This window comes from Dreissena polymorpha, chromosome 1 (assembly GCF_020536995.1).
Source record: "Dreissena polymorpha isolate Duluth1 chromosome 1, UMN_Dpol_1.0, whole genome shotgun sequence".
Classification (NCBI taxonomy): domain Eukaryota; kingdom Metazoa; phylum Mollusca; class Bivalvia; order Myida; family Dreissenidae; genus Dreissena; species Dreissena polymorpha.
In genome coordinates, this window is record NC_068355.1 from 141,545,097 (window position 1) to 141,563,401 (window position 18,305).

The 18,305-nt window shown below is 34.6% G+C and overlaps 1 protein-coding gene across 1 annotated transcript; it reads right to left on the minus strand.

Annotated features, from left to right (window-relative positions):
* Positions 1 to 642: 642 nt before the first annotated feature.
* On the minus strand, positions 643 to 18,173 carry LOC127853065 (ester hydrolase C11orf54 homolog). The gene is made up of 8 exons (XM_052387194.1): positions 18,029 to 18,173; positions 13,901 to 14,073; positions 11,140 to 11,241; positions 9,688 to 9,762; positions 5,756 to 5,842; positions 4,514 to 4,663; positions 3,781 to 3,894; positions 643 to 1,728 (listed from the first exon to the last, which is right to left on the minus strand). Exons 1-8 carry the CDS (start codon positions 18,090 to 18,092, stop codon positions 1,564 to 1,566), a joined length of 930 nt encoding a protein of 309 aa, XP_052243154.1. The 5' UTR covers positions 18,093 to 18,173; the 3' UTR covers positions 643 to 1,563.
* Between the last annotated feature and the right edge of the window lie 132 nt (positions 18,174 to 18,305).

An 18,305-nucleotide genomic window follows, 5' to 3' on the forward strand; every position in this document is an offset into this window, starting at 1 on the left:
TGAACCATTCCTCGTTAACCCTTTGCATGATGGGAAATTTGTTGTCTGCTAAAATGTCGTCTGCTGAATTTCTAAAATTAGCAATTTCTTCGATTTTTTTCAAAATATCAGAATAGCAAACAGTTTGGATCCTGATCCTGATAAGACGCCACGTTTTGTGGCGTCTCATCTGGATTCAAACTGTTTGCAAAGGCCTTCAAAATTTGGTTCCAGGACTGAAAGAGTTAAGCTCGATCAAACCGACTGCAAATACATTTAATAATTCAACAGTATAATGCCTGCTCATTGAGATCATGAGTGCCATATTAAGCTGTATATGCATTACATTATCTTTGTTGGAGTTGGATTAGGAAAACAATTTTTCACATTTAGGATATCATATTTTAGAATAATGAAATACGCTTATATTAACTAAATAACGAGTAGTTTTTACTGCCATTTACTTTTAGGTCTCGTGCTTAATTATCATTGTCAAAACGCAATAAAATACTATTATACTTTCTTTTCTTTAACGTGCGCAACTTCGTCTTACAATGTTTCTATAAATTTGCCAGTTATATGTTCCAACAACAAGCAGGTAATAGAGCTCCAGATATGAATGCCATTTCTGATGATGGTACATACTGTATATGAACATGCAAGTTGTGTTTTATTTTTTATTATGATACGAGTCATTGAATTGGTGAATTGGTATAATACATGTATATAAATACAATATTATCATTCCTATCTGTTGTATAAAATAATTATATACAGAAAAACAAACTTGCATTTTATAGTTCCAACGTCTGCTGTAGACTACTGAAATAAATGTAAGACTACGGTAATATATTTTATGGCTGAGACTTGCAAAATTCAATCCATAAAAGTCAGTGCTTCCAACTGTTAAAAGCTAGAGAAAGCTCTGACTCGGGGACCTATACAAATATCCTGGCTGACTATACGAGTCACAGGTCACTCATGTGAGCTTGAATGGTATCTACCAAGTTCTATATCTATTAAGAAGTTTGTTTGATACAATATAATTATCAGACTTTGATACCCGCTCCTTCCGATATTGTTGGAATACTTATGTTTTATGTTTAAAGAGTTTTTTTAGTATAATTATGACTTCAAGAGTGTTCAAAAGCTTTTTATTTACTCTGACCTTCTCATTGATGTGAACTTGATGCTTTGCTTTAGAAGACCCACTTTAAAGCTTAGATAAAAGCGGGATAATACAGAGGAAGTATACAGAAGAGCATTTACAAGAAGCTATGAGCTAATGTAAATGTATTAACAAGGTATTATGGACAGCTAATCCACTAAATACTAAATGCTACAGACATTTCACACTTCATATGTGACTACAGTATCATTAATGTATCAATAGCTTAAATGGCTTACAGCGGAAGACAAAAAAAGATTGCAACACCTAAACATTCATATTATGTGTTGAAGTGAGCTCAGCAGTGTAAAGTCCATCTTTAAGCATTGGAATGGTCCAATCAATTGCACGATAATACAAATAATTTTGTTTGTTCCTTTGGCTGAGGCGCACATAAACTGATGTCCTTGATGGTTTTACCACACTAGCTTATGAGCTGGCTGATCAATACGATACACATCATGAGCCATCACAAAGTAGCCACGGTACTGTACAGACTGAGGAGTCGTGTCATAATGGTAGTGGCCGCCTTCCCCTTGGTCATTGAAGCAGTGGAAATGCTCATCTCGCAGGTCATAACCCTGCATTTACAAAGACAAATATATAAATACAATTAAGCTCGATGTTAATGTCAACAAGAGGTCAACAAAAGCACTGAGTAGCTCACCTCTGTTTTGTTATTGGCCGGAGAAAAAAAATTAAAATGATATGTATGCCCCTCTATGACAAAGAGAGGATATATTGCTAAGAGCCTGTCTGTCAGGGGTTCAGATGGTCTGTCAATAGACCATTTATTTGCCACCACTATATTTTAAGAATGCTTTTACCTATCAAATTGAAATTCTGGTAACTTGTACAGGCAAAAGATGCTTTTTTTATAGATTGATTGGTCAAAAGTCAAGGACTTAATACATAAAATTAACAAGGTCCCAACATGAAAGTGTTAATATTCAATAAAATTAAATAGTTCCCAAGATAAGAACTGTTAATATTCGTAAGAATAAAAAGGTCCCCAGATGAGAACTTTTAATACTCGTAAAATTAAACATGCCCCAATATGTATCTTGTTCTGAGAAAACTGGGCTTAATTCATGTGCGTAAAGTGTCGTCCCAGATTAGCCTGTGCAGTCCGCACAGGCTAATCAGGGACGAAACTTTCCGCTTTAATGTTTTTTTTAGTTTCAAGGAAGTCCCTCCTTACCGAAAATCAAGTTTAGGTGGAAAGTGTCGTCCCTGATTAGCCTGTGCGGACTGCACAGGCTAATCTGGGACGACACTTTACGCACATGCATTATGACCAGCTTTCACAGAACAAGACACATATGATAATTGTTAATACTCGTAATATTAAATAGGTTTCAATATGAAAACTATTAATACTTGTCAAAATAAAAAGGTTTGAATATGAGAATTGTTAATACTGAAAATAAGCATCCATCTTCCAATCAAAATAAAACTACATCTCAACATAGAACACTATATTTTCTAATGATTGAACAGTACTGGTACTGTATGGTAAATGTTTTTAAGAATAATATCTACCAAGTTGCTAGAAGAGTTGAAAACCCAACATTAATTGGTCTAAACACTCCATAGAAGACACACAGACCAAGTGCTATAATTCTGCTAAAACCGTAAATATTAAGGTCATTTAACTGTGAAAGGTTCAACAACATGGACCGGCTAAATAAGGAGGAGTTGAAAACAGAAAATTATGGCATGACGCAAACTTTAGTTTTTGATATTGCCTTCTATCTACATACTGAGTTTCAGCAACCTAGATTTAGTACTTTTAAAGTTAATCCTGGATCCAGATATTTTGGTCAGATGATCAAACAGACTCAAAGAAACTCTTAAAAGTAACATGCATATTACCCATATAGCCCTCTATCCATATACAGAGATTTATCAACTTAGCTTAAATACTTTTTGTTATAGCAGGATCCCGATTTAACAGCAGGAAACGCAGACGGACAATAAGAAAATGTATAGTTACCGACGGATTACTGGTAGGGGAGTACAAAAAAACAAAATGGCTATAATCCTGCACAGATCGTTACAGCCAAATGTTCCCATCTTCAAGATCATTAATATAATAGTTAAAAAGTGAACTTTTGAACAAGAGCCAACCAGAAGTTAAAGAAGTTAAAACATAATCTTTGCGACAAACATACCAGCATAACTATGCATGGATGAAGAATAGCTATAATAAATGTTTAATTTCTCCCACTCTAGAGGGGTATTATAACTCGTCCCAACTTTTTAAGTCCGGTTAAAACGCCACAGCTAGGAGGGGAACAAAGCTTTGCAAGAAGCCTGGTTTATTTTATACAAACATCTCCTTTGGATTTATCTTCACGGATGAACAAATGGAGAGAAGATGCAAAACTTATGATATAAATCCTTTAAAAAATTCACCAAGCAGTTTGTTAAAGATGTTTTTACTATGTTGTTGTCAGCAATGATTGATGGTGACTGACCAGAATAGCTTATCCAGTATGAAGAATTTGTGCTCTGAAGAGTTAAACATTGAAAAATGAACAAACACACTTTTGGTCGGGTTGTTAGGCCACTTGCAAGCATTTATTTTTTTATCTGAAAGATCTGTGACATAAATGTAACAATTGTTTTACCGGATCATGGCTAACCAGCTCCCCAAGACAGACCAGTGTTGATCCCATCTCGAAGAACTTTAGCCATTGATTTACCTGCTCCTCACTGGTGATTGGACTCTCTGAAAAATCAGACTAAAACACAAAATATGCAGTTACACCAGTGTGCACATAACTGTTCTCACAGACTTGATCTTATGATTTTCTAAGTAAATGACATAATTTGCAAGAAGAAACATTATAATCATCATTGTATTATTACTATCAATACCAGTTTGTATCAAGTAACATGGCACTTGAAGCTGTGCCTCTGGTCTAATGGGATTTCACACATCAACTCATGTGCTTCGAGAAAATGGAGTAAAATGCAGTCCGCACAGGCTAATGAGGGACAACACTTCCCACTTTAATGGTAGATTTTGTTTGCTCCTTTTAGCAAAAATCCAGTTTGGGCGGATATTGTCGTCCCTGATTTGCCTGTTTGGACTTTACAGGCTAATCAGGGACGACACTTTATACACATGCATTAAGGCCCATTTTCTCAGAGAGAGGCTCATATGTAAGACATGAGAACATGGTCTGTTTACGGAGTTTAAATATTTATAAAATTAGGGATGTGTATGGTGGTCCAAAATGACATGCATATAAATGAGTGTCTGAATAATAGTTACTATTTATATAAACATAAGAGAATACATATGGAAAGTCCATGGAAAAGACAGTACAAGTCACATAACATTTCTACGATGTTTACCATAATGTGAATGTTAGCCTTTCCCTGCTCAATGAGAAACACTCCACCAAGGGCAACAGGCTTCTCTCCATAATATCGTTTCAGGCTGTTCTTCAAGCAGCGACTGAAATCTTCCTCTCCAATCCTTGTGCTAGCTTTGACCTCAAAGACCTGCATAATAAATGATAAACAGTGAAATTTTAATGAAAGTATCGTGAGCAGGCAATGGGCTATATATTGACACTTACACAAATGGTTAACATAACTATTATTTAAGTATACACAGGGGTCAATTCAAATGTATTGAATTGGTTAATAAAATTTACTAGCATGACCAATGATTGTTAACTGATTCTAAATTATTCACATAAATTCATGGCAGCCTATAACAAGCAAATAAATCAGAGATATGAAGCCCTGAACTTGTCCTACATGTATATGCATTTATTATACCAACCCAAAATAATTTTGTTTGATGAGGCTGACTATATAAGCTGGATTTTGACATAGATTTCTTGAAGTAATTTATGTTGTTGCAAATTGAATGCCAATCAAGTTTTGAATTTTCCAAACTAAGATAATGCAAACACACTGTAATTTTTTATCTATAAAATATTTGAATATTTGATGACAATTTAATTATCACAATTGTTTTGTGTGGTTAAATATAAAATATAAAGAATATCACCAATCTACACCTTAAAATTGAACATGTTTTTTGCACAATATTCATTGTGTTATGTAACAAGCAGAGTGTAGCGCTCATTCATATAATAAAATAAATAAGTACCTTGTGTGAACTATATCCATGTGGCATCATTTCTGTATTTCTGTTTTTTTCTTTAGAAAGAGCCATAATTATTAAGCTATTATTTCGTTTTTTATTTCATTATTTTGTAAAACTAGCATCGCGTAATCTCAATAACTCGTATGCTATGATTTTCCTAGTGAACTTTCTATAAATTCAAACAAAGCATTTGGCAATCTTATGATAATACCTGTATTATAACCGTTGTGATTTAAATAAATAAGAGAACACAAATCATAAATTCAACAAGATATGTGTTTGTACAAAACACAATGCCACCTATTGCGCCGCTTTGAAGCCACATATTTGACTGATATGGCTGGGAAGTGAGCAGAATTTAAAAAAACAATTACAAGTAATAAAGGGTATAAAACGGCGAAAATACCTGCCTCGGATTGTTCGTCGCCATCTTGACTATCATGTGATTACCCCCTCTGTACCTAGTCAATATTTACCTGGCCAGGCAAGCCATCACAGACCAAGAAGTTGCCCATTAGATTGAACTCATCACAGGGCATTGGCTGCAACTGACAGGCATTTGTCTAAAACAAAGGTAACAGCATTAGGTCAAAATACACCAACTAGTTTCCCTATATAATTCAATGTAAAAGCGACAACTTTGAGCGAAAATAAATGCAACATTTTGCACATAGAGACCCCCATAACCATACCTTTTCTTAAAGGCCATTCTAAGCGGAATCGATTTATGCAATAAAAAAGATATGTCATGTACAATGCAAGAAAGAACTTGACACAAATCAAAATCGACTGTTTTTGCAACTTTTTTTTTCGGCCGTTTCTTAGTGGAATGTAACCTTTTCTAGTGCAATGGTTTACTATAGTCTTCAAGTGTATCATATTTCAGGGATTCAGTAGTGAACACCTATTCATGCCCTACCATTATCTCCGCAAGATAACACCTGAATAATGGTAAAAAGTGTAAAACATGCCTTCCTGTCAACTATGATATTTTTTAGAGAGTACAGCCCTACATGAAGCGATCATTTAGTGTATTGTAACCTATAAGACAACGTTTACTGTTAACATCGCGAAAAATAAGCACTTCTCGATACTTATAAACCTATTTTCTATGTGCATGCCAATTTTCAGACCGATCTTTCACGTAGAAATGCTTGAAAATGCATTTTATTATAACACCTGATAAGCCATGTGGCTTTCGCGTTCGGAGCTTTGATTTATAACGGGCGTTCAGGCGTAAAACGATTACCCTAAATAATTACAATCGGTCAAAATACTGGAATATTGTTACAAGCTATGTAGAAAAAGAAGTAAACAACTATTAAAACGTGTTCATGAGCTCTTTAAGCACAAATTGTTGCGATTTGAGATGCTCAAGACGAGTTTTTGTACATTTTTTTTCTTATTTTCCTCGGAAAACGTATTTTTTTCTTAAAAACTCACGATGCTCCTTAAATTCGTGAAGAAAACGCATTTATTCCGTGAAATTTGCCAAAACGCATCATATCTCACTAAAACAAATGATGATTTTCTGTAAATACAGCTTCTTTGTGACTAGGCCTGGTTTTGCGTTCACAGGTGGTTAGCGCGTGGCTATGATATTAATTAGTGAAATTATCATTTTGATTGATAAATAATCATATTATACTTATTAGACTTGTGTTCAATGCAAAATTAAATTGCTGCTGTTGTGACTTTTATGCTGCATGGTTTCATTATCAGTAAAAAAATCTTCAATAGTTAAGAGACGAGTTTAAAATGTTAATAATTGGTAGAAAAGTTGGTTAAATTTACAAACAAGAATGCCAAGGTTGCCTAGAGTGTGATGTTTAAATGTGATATTTCAGATAAGAGTTACACAAGGAAAACTTTGTTAATTAAGTCTAGATTAACAATGTGATCCTAGGGTAGGGTTAGATTTTTACCCAAGGGACATTTATATGAACAAACTTTATAATAAAATTTCAAAACTTAGGGGACTTCCGGTACATACAGATAGTTATATAGTGGACAAAAAACAAAGAGCCATAATTTTGCCAAAACTTGCATTTCTCACTTGGGTTTACATTTTGATTATTTAGCTGAGAAAGTTTGAGCTTATTCACAGTTAGCACTTGCAGAGGAGTTGCCACTTTGAGAGATTTTGACAAGGTTGCAAAGAAGACATGTGAGGAAAACTGCCTCAACTCCTAGTGGACATGTGTTTCAATGGACCAAAACCATTTTCAAACTACCATTCAAAATACCATTTGCAAAAATGTTTTGAGCATGTTTTTATGAAGATTGGACAAAACAATTTTCCTTTGCATAGGATTTCACGCATAGGGTTTCACTGCTGCTATATAAAACAAGAGCACCTCATAACGGGTGCCACTCTCGGCTGCGGGTGCAGTTTTGAATAAATGACAGCTTGCCATATTTTTTTTTGTTTTTTAGAGGTCATGGTGACCTTGACCTTTGACCTAGTGACCCCAAAATGGGTGTGGCATGTAGAACTAATCAAGGTGCAGCTACATATGAAGTTGTAGGTTGAAGCACTTTCATTTTAGAGCCAATGTTCAAAACCTTAAAAAAATGTTAAGGTTTTAGAACGACGCGGACGGCACACGACGAGCTGGCTATGACAATACCTAGGGTTTTCTCCGAAAACAGACGAGCTAAAAAACTGCAAAGCCCACTCCAGGCCATCTGCAGCAGCCATTTTCTCAACCAACTTCCATACATACCAATATAAAATGCCAAGAATGTTTTGTCAAAATCGCATACTTTTTGCAAATGGGTTAATATGTAAACACATATGAAGCTAGAAATGTGTAGATAGGGAACGGATGCACTTGATAAACTTGGAGACTTTTCTAACGCATCAACAATGATGAAATTTAAATTAAATTGGAATTATATAGCCTTGTACTCCACTTGATGACTTTTATAACGCAAAATTTTTCAAACTTAAATATCTCAATTATGAGTATATATTTTGATTTAAAAGTGTACATGCGATCATATTACAGTATAAGCAAGCTAAGGATAAAATCATTCACCCGTGACAATCAGATGCGTTAGCAAGTCGGGAAGGTAGCCTGCAACACACCGATTGCGCGGTTACTCTCCTGACTTTGTATACAAGACATTTTGATTTGTAAATCGATTTAATGTTTTCCCTGGTGTATCAACCCACCTTTAATGAAGAAATTTAATTCAAATGATACGGTAAACTTATCGCGTTTCACTATTTTTTCACATGCAAAAAGATGAAACCACACCTAAATGTACCCCACTTGAAAAAGTGCCTAATTTTCTAGGATGAATGATTATATTGTTATCTTGCAAAGAATATAGTAACATGATTACATGTGCAATTTTTTAATCAAAATCTTAACTCATTAGTGAGATATTCAAGTTTGAAAAGTGTTGCGTTAGAAAAGTCTCCAAGTGTACATGTAACTGTTACTGGACTCAGAAAAGAGTGTTGTGAAACAGACATAAAATGTGAACACTTGACATTACCATAAAAACTCACGATGCTCCTTAAATTCGTGAAGAAAACGCATTTATTCCGTGAAATTTGCCAAAACGCATCATATCTCACTAAAACAAATGATGATTTTCTGTAAATACAGCTTCTTTGTGACTAGGCCTGGTTTTGCGTTTAGGTCATAATACACCAAATAGTTTCCCTATATAATTCAATGTAAAAGCGACAACTTTGAGCGAAAATAAATGCAACATTTTGCACATAGAGACCCCCATAACCATACCTTTTCTTAAAGGCCATTCTAAGCGGAATCGATTTATGCAATAAAAAAGATATGTCATGTACAATGCAAGAAAGAACTTGACACAAATCAAAATCGACTGTTTTTGCAACTTTTTTTTTCGGCCGTTTCTTAGTGGAATGTAACCTTTTCTAGTGCAATGGTTTACTATAGTCTTCAAGTGTATCATATTTCAGGGATTCAGTAGTGAACACCTATTCATGCCCTACCATTATCTCCGCAAGATAACACCTGAATAATGGTAAAAAGTGTAAAACATGCCTTCCTGTCAACTTTGATATTTTTTTAGAGAGTACAGCCCTACATGAAGCGATCATTTAGTGTATTGTAACCATTAAACGCATACTGTATTATCGAAGAAGGAAGTTTTGTATTGTATCCATGACCACAATAACACAGCTACCATTAACAAAATAGAAAATGAGTGCTAAAATAATGAAAATTTATTTGAAAACATTTTTTTTTCAAAAGCCCTTAAAATTTCTCAAAAGATTTGGAACTGAAGCATTTATTTAACTTGAAGATGACTGTTGATCTACATGACAGATTTTCTTTGAAAAGTAAAATATAACCATTAATATTTCATATTTTATCACTAACCTTTAAAGAACCATACCAAAGTAAAAACTTACAATTTTGTCTATCTTAGCCACATATCCTCTGTTGACAGACTTTCCATTTGGTTCAAGTTTGATTGTGTTCATCATCTGTAAATGACAATCCAAAGCATGATGACAACATGTTAAGTTCACAGGTGGTTAGCGCGTGGCTATGATATTAATTAGTGAAATTATCATTTTGATTGATAAATAATCATATTATAACGAAAAATCAACTTTTCTGAAAAAAATATTTCACTATCAAATATATAATTCTATAAAAAGGTATCCAACTAAAAATCACCCGAAAACCTGGTGCATCACTTTGAACAGCCATAACTTCATCAATTGTGCAGCGATTTTCAGGACCTTTTTATTAGAGATAAAGTAGATTCATGATGAACACGCATTAACCATCGTTTCAAAGACGCGGTTGTGTTGCCGATGTTCTGGGGAATTATGCTCAAATCAGCCAATGGAATAAATTAAGTGTATTCATTCTGATCTAGCCGCGGGAAATTTTATTAAAATTTTATTGGACACTTACAAAGGTCAGGTATGGTGAAAGCTGGCTTAGACAGCTACGCCGAAAAAAGCTACCCTTTGCACATGTTTATCTTTAATGTTCAGCGTGACCTTAACCTTGGCCAAAAGCAAACAAAATATTTGCATGTGACACATTTGCAAAAAATTATTTAAATTTTCATGACAAATGATGAAGGTATAGTCCAGACCCATTCTATAATGCTTAAATTGAACATTTGAATTAGTGAGACATTAACCATTGAGCATGGAGACAAGTTGCACAGGCAACATTCCATTTGCAGATAAAGAAAACTTGTGGTAAGCTTGTTTTAAATGACACCATGAATGATAAAGTTGTTGTCTGGACATACTGTATAATACTCAAAGTGGACCATTGACCTTTGCTTTGAAACTAAAAAAGCTTGCATTTATACATGGTAAAGATTGGTTGCAAATTATTTCAGAATTCCATGATGACTGATGAAGTTACAGTCTTGACAAAATGTTTAAGAACAAATGTTAAACTTTGACCTTTGAGTGTGACCCTAACATATGAGTAGGCAGATGGTTATTACATGTGAAACGCTTTAACATCATGGTGAACATTAAAAATATTATTTTGAATTGTTTGAGGAATAAAGAAGATAGAATCACAGACAATGGTTTTTATGCCCAATAGTTCCTTTGCTTATATTAACACATATGTATACATTTTTTCAAAGTTATTTTGACAATTATGATGATTGATTCCTACCTTTTTTAACAGCATAAGCAATTGGTTCCTACGTTATTGTGACAGTCTGAACATTGGTTCCTACATAACATTTACAGGCTGGGTATAAAGGTTTATTATCATAACAGTATGTAGTTCAGTCAATATTTCTTGCACTGTTATATAATCTTGAGTATGGTTTTTGTTTTAGACTGTGCCCTACTGTCAGGCTGTGAAGTAGTAATCACCTCAGAGTTGACACCGAGCACATGAGCAGGACCAGCCCCTGCTCCAAGCATGAACGGCTCCTTGCTATCACACATATCAGCTATGTGCCGAAAGGAATACACCTGCAATGTAGTGATAAAAACATATAAAACAAAAATAAAAGTTAAGAACATATATGTTCATCTTAGACTTGTGTTCAATGCAAAATTAAATTGCTGCTGTTGTGACTTTTATGCTGCATGGTTTCATTATCAGTAAAAAAATCTTCAATAGTTAAGAGACGAGTTTAAAATGTTAATAATTGGTAGAAAAGTTGGTTAAATTTACAAACAAGAATGCCAAGGTTGCCTAGAGTGTGATGTTTAAATGTGATATTTCAGATAAGAGTTACACAAGGAAAACTTTGTTAATTAAGTCTAGATTAACAATGTGATCCTAGGGTAGGGTTAGATTTTTACCCAAGGGACATTTATATGAACAAACTTTATAATAAAATTTCAAAACTTAGGGGACTTCCGGTACATACAGATAGTTATATAGTGGACAAAAAACAAAGAGCCATAATTTTGCCAAAACTTGCATTTCTCACTTGGGTTTACATTTTGATTATTTAGCTGAGAAAGTTTGAGCTTATTCACAGTTAGCACTTGCAGAGGAGTTGCCACTTTGAGAGATTTTGACAAGGTTGCAAAGAAGACATGTGAGGAAAACTGCCTCAACTCCTAGTGGACATGTGTTTCAATGGACCAAAACCATTTTCAAACTACCATTCAAAATACCATTTGCAAAAATGTTTTGAGCATGTTTTTATGAAGATTGGACAAAACAATTTTCCTTTGCATAGGATTTCACGCATAGGGTTTCACTGCTGCTATATAAAACAAGAGCACCTCATAACGGGTGCCACTCTCGGCTGCGGGTGCAGTTTTGAATAAATGACAGCTTGCCATATTTTTTTTTGTTTTTTAGAGGTCATGGTGACCTTGACCTTTGACCTAGTGACCCCAAAATGGGTGTGGCATGTAGAACTAATCAAGGTGCAGCTACATATGAAGTTGTAGGTTGAAGCACTTTCATTTTAGAGCCAATGTTCAAAACCTTAAAAAAATGTTAAGGTTTTAGAACGACGCGGACGGCACACGACGAGCTGGCTATGACAATACCTAGGGTTTTCTCCGAAAACAGACGAGCTAAAAAACTGCAAAGCCCACTCCAGGCCATCTGCAGCAGCCATTTTCTCAACCAACTTCCATACATACCAATATAAAATGCCAAGAATGTTTTGTCAAAATCGCATACTTTTTGCAAATGGGTTAATATGTAAACACATATGAAGCTAGAAATGTGTAGATAGGGAACGGATGCACTTGATAAACTTGGAGACTTTTCTAACGCATCAACAATGATGAAATTTAAATTAAATTGGAATTATATAGCCTTGTACTCCACTTGATGACTTTTATAACGCAAAATTTTTCAAACTTAAATATCTCAATTATGAGTATATATTTTGATTTAAAAGTGTACATGCGATCATATTACAGTATAAGCAAGCTAAGGATAAAATCATTCACCCGTGACAATCAGATGCGTTAGCAAGTCGGGAAGGTAGCCTGCAACACACCGATTGCGCGGTTACTCTCCTGACTTTGTATACAAGACATTTTGATTTGTAAATCGATTTAATGTTTTCCCTGGTGTATCAACCCACCTTTAATGAAGAAATTTAATTCAAATGATACGGTAAACTTATCGCGTTTCACTATTTTTTCACATGCAAAAAGATGAAACCACACCTAAATGTACCCCACTTGAAAAAGTGCCTAATTTTCTAGGATGAATGATTATATTGTTATCTTGCAAAGAATATAGTAACATGATTACATGTGCAATTTTTTAATCAAAATCTTAACTCATTAGTGAGATATTCAAGTTTGAAAAGTGTTGCGTTAGAAAAGTCTCCAAGTGTACATGTAACTGTTACTGGACTCAGAAAAGAGTGTTGTGAAACAGACATAAAATGTGAACACTTGACATTACCATAAATTTTTCTGATTAATTTTGGAATCCTTTCTTGTAAAATAAATAAATAGACTGGAAATAATGACCATCAAATGGCTATGCACAAACTTGTACAATGTGATCTGGATAAAGTAGCTGCAGGAAACTTGTCATCTCCATATTAATATAATTTATGCCGACATAATGATATGTAAATACAATGTATACTCAAGACTTAAAAGGTCAACTGTGACCTTGACATTCAAGCAAGGTAGTTACATGTTTAACATCTTTAACAATTTGTTCTATTTCATTTCAAAATCTCATCAGACAAAAAAAATTAATTGGTCAGACACCATTATGTAAAGCAACTATATCAACAGGAGGGAATATGCAAAAGTTCCTAAATGTCCACTGTAACCTTGACCACTAAGCGAGCAACATAGTTGAAACATGTTACAAGTGCCTGCATATTTTTATCCATTTGTGCCAATTCATTTTGCCATTTATTACTTCCGAAGAAAGTTTAAATGTACTATAATATGAGGCACATTTACACACTCCAAGTGTCCACTGTGATCTTGACCTTTAAGCAAGCAACATGGTATTTATATGCAAAATAAAACAAAGTTAAATAGAAAATTAACAATATGTGTACCGGTACATTCTTGCCAAAAATCACAAGATAATGTCTTAATTGGACATAAGGCATGAAAAGTCAACCCCTTATCATGAGTACAGTACATGTACCATGTTTTCAATACAAAGCTCTGTTCTCACCTTGTCCCGCTGGGCGTATGGAAAGAGAAAGGGTGGACCGCCGATGTCTACAAGTTTAGCATTGCCACACAGACCTGGTGCTGACAGGTTGAACGGCGCTGATGTGAGGTCAGGACACTCCACAATTGATACATGCACGCTGGCAAAGTTTTTGGAAAGTCCTTCCTGCAAAACTAAAATAGACAAGAGGGTAATGATGGCCCAAAGTATTCACTTGCAAATGGGCAATGGAAGAACTGATGTGACATATGAATGTCATTGCATAAAAACATACCAAGACCCATTTGATATAAAACAAGAGCACCGCATAACGGGTGCCACGCTCGGCTACGGGTGCAGTTTTGAATAAAGGTCAAAGTGACCTTGACATTTGACCTAGTGACCCAAAAATGAGTGTGACGTGTAGAACTCATCAAGGTGCATCTACATATGAAGTTTCAAAGTTGTAGGTGGAAGCAATTTGATTTTAGAGCCAATGTTCAAAACCTTAACAAAATGTTAAGGTTTTAGCACGATTTAAATCTATGTTAGATGGGACCACAGGCAAAGATGAGATGATGAGAGTGAATTGTTAACAGGTTGACAAAATGACAAGTTTCACACAGCTGTAATGCATGTAGAATCAAACAACAGGCTTTCACCAGAGATCCAAAGGAAATATTTTGAGCAGGAAGTGATCAATAGGTTTAACATTAAAACTGCCCTGGCAGCCATGTTGTTTAGCAAACTACAATCATTTTTAAATGACAATGGTTTATATATATATATAGCTAGATAAGGAAACTAAATACTGCAAACCTCATTGTGGCAATGATTTTCAATGGATTGAACTCATCAGCATCATCATCAACATCGTCATCATCATCATCATCATCATCCTCATCATCATCATCATAATCATCATCATCAAATACAACTTCAATATTACAAAACCATACCTACCACTTTAATAGTTGTAATCAACTATAAAAACATCTAGTTTTGTTAATAATGCTGATTTAAAATTAGGGAAAGAAATGTTGACTTGCAGATGTGTATTGCTTTTTCTGCTATGCAAGTGGCTGCAAGTGGCTAAAAGTTGCCGCTAAGCAAGTACGTGTTTTAATTCCTTAAACAAGGATAAGTGTAAGAGATGGGTTGGGATTTCTGATAATCCATGCATTCAGGATTTATGGTTAAAAAACAATCCAGTTATAAACAGTTGCTTCTCTGCTAAGTCATTTTCAGCAAAAAATATAACTAGCAGAAATTTGAGAATACCTGTACAAAATGTTCTGCCCGGATTTTGCACGGAATTGCAAACTACATTCTCGGTTTAAAAATTATTTCCCAGGGTATTTTTCTTTGTTTAATTTAAAGTAGAGGGGCGGAATCTGGGCAGTTTCTGGGCAAATTCTAGGCAAATTCCGGGCGTAATTGTGGCAGAAATCAGGGGTGAAGTATTTAAATGAGATGGGACGGAATTATAAAATAGATGTACAAGCGGAAAGCGGAAAGCAGTCTACAGGCAGAATTCAGATTGCAGGTGAAACTTAAAATTACTACGGTGGCATAGAGGTCACATTCACTCCTCTTTTTTTAAATTGCACTCCTCTTTTTTCTATCTCATGGCCATTAGTTAGCTAAGTCGGGATCTTGAAATAGAAAAAAAAGAGGAGTGCAAAACTGAATTAAAGAGGAGTGCAATTAAAAAAAGAACAGTGCAGTAAATAAAGGAAGGGTAGTAGCAGTAGTAGTAGTAGTATAAGTAGTAGTAGTAGTAGAAGTAGTAGTAGTAGTAGTAGTAGTAGTAGTAGAAGTAGCAGCAGCAGCAGCAACAACAGCAACAACAGCAGCAGTAGTAGAAGTAGTAATAGTAGTACTAATAGTAGTATGTTATGTTATATCAGAGCCTTGCCTTTAGGACGTTTTCATTGGCTGATTAATTTGAGGGAAAAAGATAGAATTTGATTGGCTGACTAACTCGTGGCCACGAGTTAGCTAAGTCGGGATCTCGAGATCTCAAAATTCTCTCCTCTTTTGTTTAATGCACCCTTCTTTTATTAACTGCACCGCTTCTTTTTTTAATTGCACTCCTCTTTTATTTAGTTTTGCACTCCTCTTTTTTCTATTTCGAGATCTGAAGATCCCAACTTAGCTAACTTGTTGCCACGAGATAGAAAAAAGAGGAGTGCAATTTTAAAAAATAGAAGTGAATGTCACCTCTATGCCACCGTAAATTACAGACGTAACTTATATTACAGGTGGCTTTAAGTTGATTACAACTATTAAGTTTGAATGCAATAGCTTTGATACTTTATGAGAAAAAAGGACCTAAACACAAATCTTAACAAGACGCTGACGCAGGCGCTCAGGTAATATCAATAGCTCATAATTTTTTTTCAAAAAATAGATGAGCTTAAAATGGTCATAAATGATCTTTTTCCGGGCCATATGTCAATCATTGTGAGATTTTAAAATTACTCTATACATTTGTTCACAATCATTGAACGGTGTGTCATGTAAAAGAATTACGTCGATATCTTCAATGTCAAGGTCGCCTCAACTAAAACTAGATTGAATTTGACACAAGGGGGGTAACTAGGAACAATCAGTAACAATGCACCTTTTGAATTGCCTCCCTTTTTCAGACTTTTTTTCAAATTGAAATCAAGGTCACCAAGACTAAAAATAGATTGAATTTGACACAAGGGGGGTAACTAGGAACAATCAGTAACAATTCACATTTTGAGTTGTTTCCCTTAATCAGATTTTTTTTCAAATTGAAAACCTGGTTTTGTGACAATTTTGTCCCTTGTTAATTTCTAAAATGTTACAAAATCCATTTGAAATATGTTATTACAGCAATCAAAGCTACCATTTAATAAGGACCATAGATATACAATTGTCTACTCATGTAATGAACAATAATAGCAATTAAATAATTCAAAATAGGTATGAATTAAAGAAACAATTTACATATAAATTATTTGCATATTATATTAATTCATTTAATATGTACAACACAACTTACAAGCATTTGTTAATGGGCATTTATCAGTCCTAATCAGCAGAATAATCAGTGTCTGTAATGCTTTTCATAAACATTTTTAACAATTTTCATCAGTTATTTGAACAGATCGGGGTATTTCTATTACTCACATAGCATTCATATTAACTTCATTCCTACAGCCTGGTAACTTTGTACTTTCAAAGGTGTCAAGTTGGAATCCCAGTGATGAAGTTTACTAGACACTTTTCTTGATAATTAATTTGTATTTTAAAATATTAAACATAATATATGTATGTTTCTTGGTATAGTATGAAAAATTTAATGACGATTGTTAAAAAAACAGAAATCTGGTAACTTGTTTATTTAAAAGCAATGTAGGGATAAAGAATACATTCTGGTGAAATTTTTGTGCCAAACTGTTCAACAAAAGGGCAGAACCAGTGAACAGAAATAGGTTTTAACAAATATCTGCTATTTAGTAGATTTAAATGCATTCATCTTAATCAAATGGTATCATCTAAACCACTTGGCTACTTTGGCATCAGGTTTTAAGTAGGGCAGTGGTCAGTTGCTGGCATGTGTTGGTAAACTTAGTTCCTTAAAAAACTGAATTACTGTTGGGAACCGCAAAAAAACACCTAAACAAACATAAAAATTATCACATATAAGACTATAACCTTAATATGCCCCTTAAAAATTGTTATGTCCATAAATTGATTGTGAAACCTGACAGACATGCAAACCACAGGCTGCTACCCTCCTCCCCCCAAGGCAACCCTCCTCCTGCAGCTGCTACCCCTCATGTACCCCTACAAAACATCTCATTTGTTTTACACACTAGCAAATATTTAAGTGACTCAAAAGTGAGTCAAAAAAAGGGGGAGGGGATAGCAGGGTTGTGATGGTGGTGTGTTGGCGGGGGAGGGGGGGGGTATGGTAGCAGCTTGTGCCGATTTGCCTGTGATGCAAACCAATACATATGAGTTGAATATTACAATGCGTTTCGAGTGAAGTCACAATGAAGGACATAAATTAGGACGTATCACGCCCACAAAGACAGAATACATGCACAATTGATTATAGTAGCATTTCAATTTTTTACAGGTCTAAATCATAATATAAAAATGATATGTTACCTTTTTGAACTTCGTCCATGTTTGGAACATGCATGGGTATTTTGCAAACTTTCAACTTATCCATGATTTATATTTTTCTCAATTGTTTACACCTCCAATTTTTAATTGGGTCGTCTGTCAAATAACTTGCCCAACTCTAAGCCGGGTACCAGGTTATGCGCGTTGAGGGATTATTGTTATGCGCGTTCAAGAATTATTTTAGCCGATCTGACTCGAAACATTTCGTTTCGTAATTGTAGAAAAAAACTCGCGCATTCCCTTCGAATTGGATACATTT